The sequence below is a fragment of the Dryobates pubescens genome, chromosome 17, assembly GCF_014839835.1.
Source record: "Dryobates pubescens isolate bDryPub1 chromosome 17, bDryPub1.pri, whole genome shotgun sequence".
NCBI classification, from domain to species: domain Eukaryota; kingdom Metazoa; phylum Chordata; class Aves; order Piciformes; family Picidae; genus Dryobates; species Dryobates pubescens.
Genome location: NC_071628.1, coordinates 12,037,592 through 12,051,889, shown reverse-complemented (window position 1 = coordinate 12,051,889; position 14,298 = coordinate 12,037,592). Strand labels below are relative to the sequence as shown.

Genomic DNA, 14,298 nt, shown 5'->3' with positions numbered 1-14,298 from the left:
CCTAGGGTGAAAGTGGTAGGGTGAGGTTAACAAGGTGCCCTAGGATGATGTGTCAAAATCGGTGAATGCAGAGTTTCTAAGAAGCAGTGACTGTTGGTTTTGTGGCATTTCACAGGTCATCTGAAGAAGATGCACTGAATGGTAAGATGGTTTCTGCTATAAACAAGGTGGGAGCTTTCCATGGAAGCAACTCTTTGGGTCTTTCTTTAATAAATAGTATGCTATTGAGCACCACCTTATTTCCCACCCGGAGGTATTGAAGGGCTAAGCTCAGTAATGCACTTTCTACACAGCAAAACTTTTTCAAACTTGAAATACTTGGAAAGTGTCCTTTGCATGTGGCAACTTTAATACACAATGCAGGGAATAAGCAGTATCTCTTGGGGGTTTTTTTTAATCTCTTTCAGGCATTGCTTCTCCTTTCAAGCCTATCATGGATATAAATTACTATTACTCAGGTCAGTCCTTGTACTAATGTTCATATTTTTAATGACGTTTAATTAGATCCTTAAACTTTAACAAATGCTGTAATTTCCCTCTAGCTGTAGAAAGAAATAACTTGATGAGATTATCACAGAGTATTCCATTCACTCCTGTGCCTCCAAGAGGTAAGAATTTGTGCTTTCAAGTGGTAAGAATTGTACTTCTTGTGGCTGGTTCAATATGACCTCTTGGGGAAGACACCAAAAGTAGTCCCTGTACAAATTCCTTCTAATATAGAAAGATCAAGCCAAACTTAACAGCTGCTCACAGCAAGTGTGAAACTAAAGTCTTAGTTGACTAAAAAAAGTCTGAAGTCAATCTGTAAAATATGACTGTGACACCTTTTCTAGGGCAGCTCACTTGAGCATGAAATCTAGATCTAATTGTGGTTGTCCTCAGAAATGGTGATAGAGTGATATACACACATTGTATTAATACTTTTTGTGACAAACTGTTGCGGAAGGATTCTTTTGTCTTGACTCAAAGTCTAAACAGAATGTATTCAGTGTTCTGTTTGGACAATGCCCTTAATAGCTCTAATAAGGAGAACCAAACTGCTGTAGTCTGTTCTGTTTGAAAGAAGCTGGAGAGAGGGTCTTCCCAATGAGTGGTATAAATGTTTTCATTAATTCAGGATGTTAGTAATTCATATTGTAGCATGTTGAAAGGAAAGAAACTGTAGGTTTTCAGTTCATTTTAAACCTGGGCAAGGCAGTAACTGCTTTTTTGTGTTGTAACACAGGTGAGCCAGTCACCGTGTATCGCCTTGAAGAAAGCTCTCCCAACATCCTGAACAACAGCATGTCTTCCTGGTCACAGCTGGGACTCTGTGCTAAAATTGAATTTTTAAGTAAAGAGGAGATGGGAGGAGGTTTACGTCGAGCTCTTAAAGTAGTATGCACATGGTCAGAATATGATATCCTGAAATCAGGACATCTCTATATCATCAAGTCTTTTCTTCCCGAAGTTGTGAATACTTGGTCAAGCATTTATAAGGAGGACACTGTGTTACATTTGTGCTTGAGAGTAAGTTTTAGCCCTGTCAATTACTAAACATAGACAGGCATTGTATAATGACTGTGAATTCCCCACTCCAAAAACTAGGATATGATTTAAAAGAAGGAAGTTAGTCTGGGGTTCTGTATGAACCCTTCTGTGTGAGCTAAAGGGTTTAAAAACTCTGCTCCAGCAGAGTTTACGTAATCACAAAGCTCAAATTCTTAAAATGCAGACATAATTTAAAGAGCAAGTAATTTGTTACTCTGTCTTGGGGAGACAGACCCTTACTGTTGCTGCTGCCTTTTTGGCTCCTTAATGTTTCCTGTCACATAATGCAGCTAATGACATATGGGTTTGAATTGTAGGAAATTCAGCAGCAGAGGGCAGCACAGAAGCTCACCTTCGCTTTCAATCAAATGAAGCCCAAATCCATTCCATACTCTCCAAGGTGAGTGTATTTCATCATCATCATCATCCTCCTCAAATGGCTTGAGTTAAGCTTCCCTTATGTTGCATGCTTTTGACAGAGAGGAGTGGCTCCAGGGTTGTTAAGAGACGGATCAAATATTAAGGTACTGCTACGTGTGTGTGTCTTAGAGCATTACTGTGAGTGTGTTCAGCACAATTACCCTTGGCAGTATTCATTGATACTTTTTGCACTAATTCTAGCTTAGTGTGATAATATAAATGACTGTCGTAATAGTGTCAAATTACTAGTAAATTGAATAAAAGTGTAGTAGCAATGATGTATGTGCCATTTATTTTGGAAATACATAATCATTAAGTATGATTTTTACTAGGTTCCTGGAAGTTTTCCTCTTATATTGCCATTCTGCTGGCCAGTGGTTTGCAGTTGAAGAGTGCATGACTGGGGAGTTTAGGAAGTACAACAACAACAACGGTGATGAAATAATTCCAACTAACATGCTGGAAGAGGTTATGCTAGCTTTCAGCCATTGGACATATGAGTATACAAGAGGAGAATTGCTGGTGCTAGATCTGCAAGGTAATTCCCTCATTTTGAATTTGGGGTGGGGGCCAAGGTAGATGTAAATGGCTTTTCTCTTGTGATGGTGTTTCATTAAGAATTCATATACCTGTAATAAATAGCAACTTTATTTAGTGCATCTCAGTCTAGTTAATTTGGATCTATGATTGTCTTATTTAATGAGAGAATCAAGGAGTCATTTGGATTGTAAAGGACCTTTAAGATCACCGAGTCTAAGTGGTAATAGGACAGGGCCAAGTTCACCACTGAATCATGTCCTGAAGCACCACATTTCCACAGCTTTTGTATACCATGAGCAATGGTGACTCAACCATTTTCCTGGGCAGCCTGTGCCAGGGCTTGACAAACTTTTCTGTGAGGAAATTTTTCCTAATGTCTAACCTAAACTTTCCCTGGCACAACTTGAGGCAGTTTCTTCTTGCCCTGTTGCTTGTTACTTGAGAGAAAAGTCTGATCCCCACCTGGCTGCAGCCTCCTTTCAGGTGCTTGTAGAGAATTAAAAGCCTCCTTTTCTCCAGCCTAAGCCAGCCCAGTTATATGTCAGGCACTTCTCACAAGACTTTTCTAGACCCTTCCCCAGCTTTGTTGCTCTAATATGGCATTAAATCTTCTGCACAGGGAATATAAACACAAACACCTTTTCCTAACAATATGCACCATAAAAAATGCCTAATCTTTGGCACATTTTTATATGGTATTGTACACATTTGTGTATGGTAAGCTGTACTTATCCTGAATTGTGTCTCTCATATTCTGGCTGAGAACCATATAGAAAATTCTGAGACCTGTATAGAAAAATACAGAAAATTCCTGTGGCTAAAAGCTGAAGGTAGGAGTTGCAGGCAGATGTAAAAATAGGTGGAAGAAATCTGAGAAGTACAAGGTGCTGGTTTAGAAGGAATGTTTTTAAGGATATGGTTTCACATATAGCATTTGGGTTGGGGTGTTGTTTGGGGTATTTTCTGCTTTTATTCTTGGGGTAGCTGAGCAGCTCTAGCTAAGGATCTCAGAGCTTTTCAATATTAATGCATTTATGTAACGTATCAGATTTAACTTTTTCTTAATGTGCTGTCTGAAGGTGTTGGTGAAAATCTGACAGATCCCTCTGTGATAAAAGCTGGAGAGAAAAGGTAAGGTGAAAGGAGGATTTGAGTGTTTTGTGATCATTTTATTTATCACAAAACACACACAGTCCTCCTTTATGTGCACTTTATTTCTAAGGTCATACGATATGGTGTTCGGCCCGGCCAACCTGGGAGAGGATGCAATCAAAAACTTCAGAGCAAAGCATCACTGCAATTCCTGCTGCAGGAAACTTAAACTTCCTGGTATGAGTTGTTGTATTTCTTCTTCTGAGACATTCATGGCACAAAGTGTTGTATGATATGTAATGAAATAGGTCACTCTGCAAAAGTGGAATGAGCTGCTTTTAAAGCTATCTGTCATTTTAAGATAAAAGCCAAGATAAAGTAATCGAGACCATCCATATGCAGTCTTTGAGGAAGGGAGCAGACTGATAAGACTTAAGAGGGTACCATATTATAAAGGTTCCTAGGGAAAGCAGGTCAGGATGATGGCAAACCATCAGTCTTTTGAAACAAAATGGTGCTGGTGCTGGTTTCGCTATTTTTTTGTTGTGTTGATTTTGTGTGCTGGGACTTTTACTATAATTTGGGGTAGTTCTTCACAGAAAGTCCATTGGAATAGGCTACCCAGGGAGGTGGTGGAGTCAACATCCCTGGAGGTGCTTAAGAAAAGACTGGGTGAGACAGTGCCATGGTCTAGCTGATTAGATTAGGGTGATCGGTTGGACTTGATGATCTTGGAGGTCTCTTCCAACCTAGTTGATTCTGTGATACATTCATGTTTTAAAACATGTCTTAAGGCTACAGAACTTCCTGCTGTTCATTCTGTTAGCTTTCAATTCCAGGTATTTTTTGCATGGAGTATGCTACACTCATCTCAAATCTTGAAATTGCTTATCTGTATCAGAACAACATAAGGAACATGCCTGATTCCTTCCTGTTTCACACCTCTCTTCCGGGTTGTCTGTTGCACGAGGAGAGGTCATTTCTTTTAATTTTGAGTTGTAAATTCCGGTAACATCAAAACAGATCATGGAAGGAGCCAATTTCCCTGGAAGGCTAACTCAATACTTGCTCTAAAATGTGTAATAAAATAATTCGAGGTTTCCATTGCTTTGTAGAGAAGAGCTTTAGGCTTCTGTTCACATGTATGATAAAAAGATCCTTTTCTGACACAGTGCACATTAAGAAATTCTGTATAAATACCTATGCATACCCAGTTCTTTGAAAGACCCTTCATGTCCCATTGATTCTGCTAACTCAAGAAATGGTCATCAACATGACTTCCTTTTGTTTGTGCAGATCTGAAGAGGAATGATTACACACCTGACAAGATCATATTTCCTCAGGATGATTCCCCTGAACTGACAATTCAGCCTGGAAGCTGCACCAAAGAATCTGATTCAGCTAACTCAATTCGTCTGATGCTCTGATGATGTGACCAAATCACTGGCTTCATCCAAACTTCACGGAATGTCACAAAGTTGTCACTTCTCTTTCCTTCACTATAATTAAGAGCAAGATATGTCAAATCAAGGATTGCTGTCTTAAAAAGCGGAATTTCGGCTGGTCCAGTATCTAAGGACCTAGCAGCTTATGATAACCATCTGCAGAGAACAGCTGGGTGGCTGATCATTTGGAAGGTGGAATAATGACAAGTATTCCAGATGTTTTTAAAGGGGCTTTTTAGCAGAAGGTTTACTTTGTCTTTTGTTTTGGTTTAGCTGGAGATTTTCTCTCTGTAGTCCTATGGTGTGCAATATGCCTTCAACCAAAAGGATTTTGGTAGTTGATGTTTTTAAGGTAAAGCATTTGTCTGGCAGCCATCTTGCTGTCAGTCGTCAGAAGACAGGAGAAAGCACCTACCTCTGTAATGCTGGAGTATTCTCTGAGTGGTTTTGGAAGTGTTCCACTAGCATTTTATCACCAGATGTCTTTAATCTGGCCTTTTGAAGATGACAGAGACAAATGAGGTATATATATGTGTGTGTATGTATATATATATATATCTATCTATAATGCCAGTAGGCTAAAGGTTGAAGGTAGGAACTTGATCTGTCCCAATAGAGAGAAAGTGTCTCCTGAATCAGCATTCAGCTTCAGGGCTTGTAAAGCTGTGGGGTTTTTGTTTGTTTGTTTGTGTTTGTTATTTTATTTCATTGTTTATTTTTGTTGTGGACTAGAGCCCTAATTGTGCATAATGAAATCTCTTCTTTTATACATTTCAATTTTATCAAGTCATGGTCAGATAGTAACAAAGCCATGGTAGACTGGTATAATCATCTTTAATAGAAGAAGTAGTGTGTACTGGTCCCAGTAAGTTGCCTTGTCAGAACACAAGTTGGAAGTGCTTTTTCTCCTACGTGTAGTGACTGCTTCAGAAGTTAGGCCTTCCGAAGAGCTCGTGAAACCAGTGTATCAAACCTGAATGTACACAGAACTTTTTAATGTATTTAAAATCGTGTAGAAAACCCTCTTTAATGTTATGTTATTTGTGGTACTTATTTAAGAGAGGTTAGGGTTGGATATTAGCATTCTGTAAAGTACGGGAGATTGCAATGCACCTTCATGCCGCTAACACGTAATCGAACTGTCCCAAATGCTGTTGAGCATTCAGCAAGGAGAAAGAAGAACACCACGAAAAAAAACCCAAAACCTGTCCAACTGAAGTTTCATGCTGCGATTTTTTGGTTGTTGTTGTTGTTCTTTTCTTTTCTTTTGTTACATAGGTACTAATTTGTAATTTTTAATTAAAAGGGCAGTATATGGCTCTACAAATTTTTTTATTCTGTAGTGTATCTTATAGATACAGACCTAAAGGCACGAACACAATAGCTGTTTAAATGGTGTTTTATTGTTTGACAGGGAAAGGTGAAATGTTATAAGGATATAATACTGTATACATTTTGTATATCATTAAATCTTTAAAGAATCTAAAATAAATTTATTCTTGTTTACAGACTCCTGCTGTCTGTCTTGCTCTGGAAGGCTATTTGGGTGAATTTAAGTTAACTCTTTATGTGGACAAATGGAATTTGCTATGCTGGATCAAAGCAGTTGTCCATCTTTGAGGTGCCTCAGCTTTGGCTGACACAAGAAGCTAGGAGATAAAAGAAAAACTGAAAACCCTCCTAACAGACAGACATAGGTGATGGGGTTAATGAAACAAAAATATCAAAGCTCGTTACAATGTTGTTTAGAATTAAAAGCTGCTTCTTGGATGCTTGACTGCATCCTCTTCTGTGGCTCCGAGTTCCTCAACTTAAACCTTTTTAATTCTAAAGGTTGGGAAAGACCTTGAAGATCATTGAGCCCAACTGTAACCCAACTACCATGATCACTAAACTATATCCTGAAGCTCGGCATCTACACTCTTCTTGAACAACTTCAGGGATGGCAGCTCCAGCTCCCTGGGCAGCCTGTTCCAATGCCTCAACACTCTCAGTGAAGAAGTTTTTTCTAATGTCCAATCTAAACCTCCCCTGGCACAACTTAAATCCATTTCCTCTTGCCCTGTTACTAGTTACTTGGGAGAAGAGACCAACACTTCCCTGGAGGTGCCTCAGGTGTTGTGTAAATGTTAACCAAACTCAGGATATGAAATAGGAAAACCCTTCTGGGAAAATGGTAAGTAAAAGTTTGGAAGCTTTTTGTTACCTGGCAAATACTTAACAAGGCAGAGTTGATTTTCACCACCATTATACCAGTCTCCAGAAGTTTTGCTCATTAAGAAAAAAAAGAGATGTGACTTCTGTGTGGTGGTGGGGTGTGTTAGTGGGGAGTGTTCCTCTGCCCTTAGACAAAACACCTCCATAGAGGTACAGTCTCAGCCCCATGGAAAAAAAATGTGCACAGGAAACTGAAATACAGTGCATTTGAACTGAATAAATTTGCAGGAAGAGGCAGGACTGAATTCCCAGCTAGTGGAAGTTTGTCTTAAACAAGTATTTCAGAGTGGAAAAAAGATGCCTGTTCTAGGTTTAACCCACGGGATTCAAATTTAGATTTTGAAGCATTTGCAACTCCTGGTAAAGTCAGTACAAAATTGTAATTCCAGTGACAGGCATGTACGTCAGATTTTGAAACAGCGGGGGGGAAGAGGGTTGCTGTAGTGGCTGTTTGCAGGTGGACAGCTTGGGAGACTAATAGCAGTGACAGCACATAAGCTGTCCATAGAGTGCTGGGAGCTATCCTTTGCTTGAAGCTTAACACAAGATAATTAGGGATTATTTTTTTGTAATGTCTTCCTGGGCCTCTGCTGTGGATGTTTCTTACTTCCCACATGGTGTGTTAGAAAGGGAGAAACTGCAGCTCTTCAGTGGTGTATGAAATTCAGAGATCAACTGCACTACCATTGGCTAATTAAAAGACCCTTGTGAGCCACAACCCTTTTTGCCCATGAAAAAACTTCAGGACACCCATAAACTATTTCAGCATGCTGTGTTGAGGCAGTCCCATCTTTATATGGTCCACACCCCTGGGCCTCGCCACCCTTCCATCAGAGCATAGCAACCACAAACACTAACACAAGTGTGAGTGAGTGTGAGTCAGCCTGAACCCCTGCCCTGTGGAAGAGGTGGGTGCCCAGCTCTTCCCAAGGGTGGTTTGAATAGCACACAGGAAGGAGACAGGTGGGGGGTGGGGTGGTGGGTGTTCCCCTGGAGGAGAACCAACGGAACAGAACAGCAGCACAGAGCATACCTGTTGCCCAGGTGAGGGTAGCCTGGGCAACGGGATGGGAGAGGCGGCACAGTGCTGTTTATGCCATCAAGCTGGAGGCAAGGGGTTGGGTATGAAGAAAAGACAGCAAGGGGCCACCTCCCTGAGCTGGGGCAAGTACAGGCTTCCTGCAAGGCTGCTGGTGGCTTCCCAGCCATCTTCTGTGCCTGACAGTCCCAACGTGTTCTGAGTTGGTGCTTCTGAAAGATGGCTATAAAAGAGGAAGTTAAACGTTTTCTTAGGAGGCTGGTCTATAGGTAGAGCTGTTTGGAAATGTCTCTGCTCTTCCTGAAATGTAAAAGGAGACAGTTTGGTAGTTGTTTTATAGAAAATAGATGTCAGCCTGGGAGATCTCCAGAAATAGGAACTTGGGAATGTGTTTTGAGGAAGAAATTACTTTTCTGGTTCTACAGAGATTATTGAGGTTTCAGAATTCTCCCTCGTTCTGTACCAAAGTACAGCCTTTAAAAATCCAAGAATGGCAACACTGGTGAGCACATCTAGCTTGTGCAGTATGTATTCAGACCTCTCCTGCCTAATTGAGGATGGGGACAGTTTGGTCTAGGATAAACTTGTGCAGCAAGAAAACAAATCTACTAAATACTTTTTAACAGAGATTAAGTAACATTCTGTGTTACAAGTCCAAAATAGCAAACTTTATTGTAGTATCTGGACTACAAGATAGGGAGTTAGAAAATACCAAAGTACCAAACCACTGAGGAAATGAATTATGTGCTCTGTAGGCAGAAATTCCTAAGATAGCTATTCACAGCTGGTTAGTTTTGAGGCAATTTTATGGAGCCAAAGACTGACTGGAATCTCAGGAATATCTCAAAGATCCTCAGGGATTTAAATGATGCCTCTTAATGATGCATCTCACCATACTGGGAAGAGCTTAGTGTGGCTTCCAGTCTTGACCACTGTATTAGCTTGAAAGTAAACGTGAATGTAACTTACAAAGAAGATCCTGAAACAGCCGGAAATGGCACTTCAGGACAGTGCCACATTCTGAAAACCACAGCTCAAAAAGCACCGTAGCATTTTAGTTTTCCACTGTTGTGTGCTGTTTTTCCTAGTAGGTGGAAGTATGACTCCATTTGTGTAGAAAGCTTGAAGTATTCCTGCAAGCAGCTGATGGAGGAAGCGAAGAGCCAGGACCCAGGGCTCACTGGCCTGCTCAATCTGGGCAACACGTGCTACATGAATGCAGTTTTGCAGTGCCTCTGCAGCATGCCACCGCTCGTGGAATATTTCCTCTCAGGGAAGGACAAAGTAGCCCTGCAGGAGTAAGTTGATTCACCCATGCTGTTTTTTCACTTGGCACTCGTTTTTCTTCCCAAGGACATGTGGTGCCATGAGAATGTCTGAGGCATCCACCCCCCAGCTCCCCACCAGGCAGTTATAGCTGATTTTCAGAGACCCAGAGTTGTTTCCTTGCTGGGTAACTCAAGCATTGTACTTTTTTCTTGGTCATTATTTTGGTGTTAATGCCAGTTACTGTCATTGCTGTCTTGATGATGATTTCTACTGCTTTCTAATATCTGCAGAGCCCCTCAAACCATACTGTCAGAGTCACACTGTACCTGCATATATTTTCCTATTATATTATGCTCCCATTTGAAGGCAGAGTCTTTCCCTACCAGAAACTTACCTTTCTTTTTTCCCCCCGCAAGGGATACCAATGATTCTGCAGCTGCCTTTAGCTGGTTGATATCCACTATGTGGCTTGGAGACTGTGACTGTGTTTCCCTGGAGCCTTTCCATTCAGTCCTTGAGAAGCGGTACCCAACTTTTACCAAGCGGACTCAGCAGGATGCACAGGAGTTTCTGATCTGTGTGCTGAATGAGCTCCATGAGGCTCTCAAGAACGTAAGAGCCCAGCTGTGCTGGTTCAGGGCCTTCAGTGTTTCTTCTTTGCACTTTGTAATCTAGCATTTCATGTAATGATTTCCTCTCCTCTTCTGAATTACATGAGGTGCCTCCTCAAAACTTTTCTTCCTGTGTTTTGTATCCACATACACACAGTAATTAATCTGCTCCTTGTGTAACGCCACATCAGCTGCAGCCCCCATCTAAACGACAGTCCTGTCTGCAGCTCCATTATCCTCATCTCTTCTTCTCCTTGCTCCTTCCATGCTTTACACTCTCCCTTTATTTCATCTGTGGAAATCTTCATGTCTGCTGTGTCTCTTGTGCCTACCTTTCTCTTCTTCAGACCCACTGCTAAAAAGCTGTTCTAATGTCCCGAATAATGTATTTGTTTAATTTCTCTCAGAAATGTAATTTAGCTTCCTCGGCATGTATGAAATACCAAGTGAAATAATACATTTTAGAGCCTAGTCCTGTGACACAGGCAGAGGGCAGCAGCTGTCAAAACCCAGTGAAGACAATTCCGAACTAGGTGGTTACCTACATTTTTGTTTGTTTGTTCTTTTCATCTGCATAGTCAAGCAAAAGAAAACATGTCCTTGATGCACAAAGAAGCAGGGGCGCTGCCAGCGAAACATCGATTGTCACAGAGCTGTTCGAAGGCCAGCTCAGTTACGCCATCACGTGTCTGGAATGCAGGACCACCATCCGCAGACCCGAGAGCTTCACTGTTCTGTCCCTGCCCATTCCTTCTAAGAGCAGCTGCTCTCTCCAGGTACTGCTTCTGATACATTCCTGACAGTTTCTGCTTCGTGCAGCAATAGGTGGCTTAGACTAGTATGTGTTCCCCAAAAGAAGCAGGTGGTTAGTGGCTTTGGTTTCCTGGGCATTAAAGGTTAGTCTCCAAATGGGTCCTTAGGTGAGTGTGGTTTCACTACTGGTCTCTGGACACGAGAGGCTGGCAAGGTTACAAGAGTAACGCTGCTGAGTTGCCATGAGGTTAGAGATACTAAGATTGTTCAGGGGCAACAGTAAGAGTTTCTTTCACTCCTGGACATGTTTCCTCATCTGGGGGCAAGGAAGGAAAACAACACTGGCTGCTTTGTGCTCCAAGTGTATTTGCAATGCCAGCCTTGCTGTATCACGCTTCAATAAGGAAGAGATCCAGGATATAGCAATCCCTTCTCTTACCTTGCCTGAGGATCTCCAGGAGTGGAGATCTGTTTGAGCAAATGATTTGTTTTTACATTGTTTTCTTTTTTCCTCTGACAGGACTGTCTCAAATGCTTCTTTCAGCGAGACACACTGACTTCCAACAACCAGATCCACTGTTCCTTGTGCAGAACAAAACAAGATGCTGTAGTTGAGACCACCATAACCAAGGCACCACAGATTGTTATTTTTCACCTGAAGAGGTACAGTCTATATAGGGTAGGACATGGCCATTTCCTAGGATTTTTGAGATGTGAAGGACAGCCACTTGCATTTGCATAAAAGCTAAAAATCACTGCAAATGAGCAGGTTTACTGCTTTGGATACCTGGAAGCCAGGTGGCAGTTACAGCAACCTACCTGGCAAACATGCAACTTGCCTTCCTGAAATCTCAAGACAAGGTGCTCTTGTGTTACTCTCTGCTGCAGCCCACTGAATTTCACTCACTACCTTTGGGATCTCTTCTCCAAAGCCAGGGGTGACTGGCTACAGACTAGTTCAGCGTTTGTGTGGGTTTTGTTTAATCCCTTAACCAAATCAGGTCTAAACCACTGGGTCTGCTAAACAGAAGCACATCAGTGTGAGAGCTCCCAACTAGCAGACTTTACTAGCCACACATAGCCAGATGCTGAACTTATTCTTAATAATCTATCCTTAACAACTTCCCAACTATAAAGAAAATTAGTCTGGGACAATTTGGGGTTCCCAGGTCTCTACTATGTAAATTAATTACTTAATTTCTTGTTCAGCAGCTGCTTTTCTTGACATATGCAGAGGAACTTGTGGTCTCCAGCTGCAGCCCTTGGCCACATTATAGATGTTTAAAAGTATGGTGTTGCACTAAAAGTTACAGGGGAAAGAGGGATGAAGCCTTGCATGCAAGAAAAGCTGACAGAGTCCAGAATGTTTAGGACAAAGTGACAGTGATGTAAGCTTGCCTTCTGGCTGCTTCTATCACCTGTATCCATTTCTATTAGAGAGAAAGATCAGGAAGGAAGCTTTGCTTTCCCTGTTGGACATCTCATGTGGGTTTTGTGTGTTTTCTGTCACTTTATTGTAGTAGTCAACGTTAATACAGATCTTTCTTTTTCAAAAGGCTGGGTGGTCATTCATTGGTTTTCCTTTCCCCAGGAAAAGTCAGCAAAGCAACCCCCCCAGTGCAAGAACAAACCCAAGTGTGATTTAAAATAGTGCAAAATTTTATTTCAGGTTTGAATGGCAAGGCAACAGGAGAAGGAAACTCTCAACTGACATCCACTATCCCCTCAGCAATCTGGATCTCTCTCCCTACACTGCCCCACCTTGCTGCGTGGATGCAGAGTACAGCTTGTATGCTGGAGTGGTGAGCTTTTCCTCTCTTGTTTTTATTTGTAATCCCCTGCCTCATACAGCAGGTGAAGATTGCATTGGTTTGAACTTTTTATATAGAATTCGTATGAAAATTTTGTTTTAGGCATTGCATATAGTAACCAAAGAGAGAAATGATCATTTCCCTCTCTCTCAACTCAAAACCCCATGCACTCCTGCTACATAATGACGGCTTGGAGCCGCCTCAGCCTTTTCAGCATAAATTCACTAGCTGATCTTGTTTATAAATAAGAACTTAAATGGTCTCTTTCTCCATCACTCACTGCAAGTAAGGCCTGCTTCTAGTAACCTGTATCAGGGCTAATAGCTGGGTTGCAAATTCAACATTGCAAAACCCAGATGTGTAATCATCAGCTAATTGCTCCCTTTTAAAGCATTTACTTGAATTATCTTTCCTCATTGTAGGCCAAAGGGGGCTATAATGTTCTCTCCCATCTTTTCTAAGTGCAAGTGAAACAAAAAAGATTGCCGATTCCTAGCTTTTCCTGCCCTATAAGGAGGAAACCTGAGACTTTTGTTGTAACAGTGTGGTGTTTGTTACAGAACCACTCTGGTTTTCTGGATAATGGCCACTACACAGCATTCTGCAAGCGCTCAGCCTCTGAATCCTGGTACAGGTTTGATGATGAACTGATCACCAAGATCCCACATTCCTCAGTGCAGACTAACACAGCTTATGTTCTATTCTATACCCATCAAAACCTTCTCTGCAACCATTAAAAAATTGCTAGCTGTGGAAAAGGAACATGGAACAGTCCAGCAATTGGAATTCATTGGCAGCATTAGCCAAGGTATGTTTTATCAATAAAGTATAGAATATTTGTATTGCTGATCCTCCGTTGTGGCATTTCTAGGGAGAGGAACTGCAGCTTCCAAGCCTGTTAAGGAACATACCCTTGCTGCATTTGTACAAGGTCTGAGGGTTGTTTTCCTTGACAAACCTCTGCCATCCCTCAAAAACTAAGGATACAGATGCACTCACCTGAAAATGCCTCTTTCTCTGTTGGTCAAGTCTATCATGTAGTTTAAAGCTGCCTTTCAGAAACAGACAGTAGGATACTGAGGTGAGAGCATAGGAGCAGACACCTGAGGGGAGGTATTTCCGAAGAGAGCAGGGGATTAAGTGACCAATAATGTAAGAGAAAGAAAAAGGCATTATTCTAGTACTCTCATTTCTGTCCCTCCAGCACTGCAGATTTGTTTACAGCAGGTAAGCTTCAGGAAAACAATCAATCCTGATCTTAATTCCATCAGCAAGACACATGCCCATAGACAGATAAAACCTCAGCATGCAGGACCTAGGATTTTTGAATGCCAGACTACCCAGAGAGGGAAAACTAACCCAAATCCAGAGCAGGACGTGCACAAGACACAACTGAAATAGTTTCTGACCTCCTCATTTTACACCCAGCAGTATTTTTTCCATCTGAAGAACTTTCAAACTGTGACTGTGATCAGCTTGTCGTTGCACAGAATACTGCCCATTACACAACTCTTTGAGAATGAAAACACCAAGCCCAAGCATACATTTAACAGGATATATTTTTAAATCAT

General features: G+C 41.4%; 2 protein-coding genes across 3 annotated transcripts in view; both read left to right on the top strand.

Moving 5' to 3' along the window:
- TRPM7 (transient receptor potential cation channel subfamily M member 7) overlaps nucleotides 1–6,532 on the top strand; it is a 59,061-nt gene extending 52,529 nt beyond the window's left edge. The window contains exons 32-40 of one of the 2 annotated variants that reach the window (XM_054169184.1): nucleotides 116–141; nucleotides 408–458; nucleotides 543–608; nucleotides 1,226–1,509; nucleotides 1,848–1,930; nucleotides 2,283–2,488; nucleotides 3,570–3,621; nucleotides 3,713–3,819; nucleotides 4,879–6,532. In XM_054169184.1, the coding sequence (XP_054025159.1) occupies nucleotides 116–141; nucleotides 408–458; nucleotides 543–608; nucleotides 1,226–1,509; nucleotides 1,848–1,930; nucleotides 2,283–2,488; nucleotides 3,570–3,621; nucleotides 3,713–3,819; nucleotides 4,879–5,009 (1,006 nt within the window). In that variant the 3' untranslated portion in view covers nucleotides 5,010–6,532. The remainder of the gene's footprint in view (nucleotides 1–115; nucleotides 142–407; nucleotides 459–542; nucleotides 609–1,225; nucleotides 1,510–1,847; nucleotides 1,931–2,282; nucleotides 2,489–3,569; nucleotides 3,622–3,712; nucleotides 3,820–4,878) is intronic. The other variant, XM_054169185.1, reaches the window with a different exon arrangement.
- Nucleotides 6,533–9,319: 2,787 nt separating this feature from the next.
- Nucleotides 9,320–14,142, top strand: USP50 (ubiquitin specific peptidase 50). The gene is made up of 6 exons (XM_054169221.1): nucleotides 9,320–9,581; nucleotides 9,969–10,164; nucleotides 10,742–10,939; nucleotides 11,437–11,579; nucleotides 12,586–12,809; nucleotides 13,190–14,142. Exons 1-6 carry the CDS (start codon nucleotides 9,430–9,432, stop codon nucleotides 13,462–13,464), a joined length of 1,188 nt encoding a protein of 395 aa, XP_054025196.1. The 5' UTR covers nucleotides 9,320–9,429; the 3' UTR covers nucleotides 13,465–14,142.
- Nucleotides 14,143–14,298: the final 156 nt, after the last annotated feature.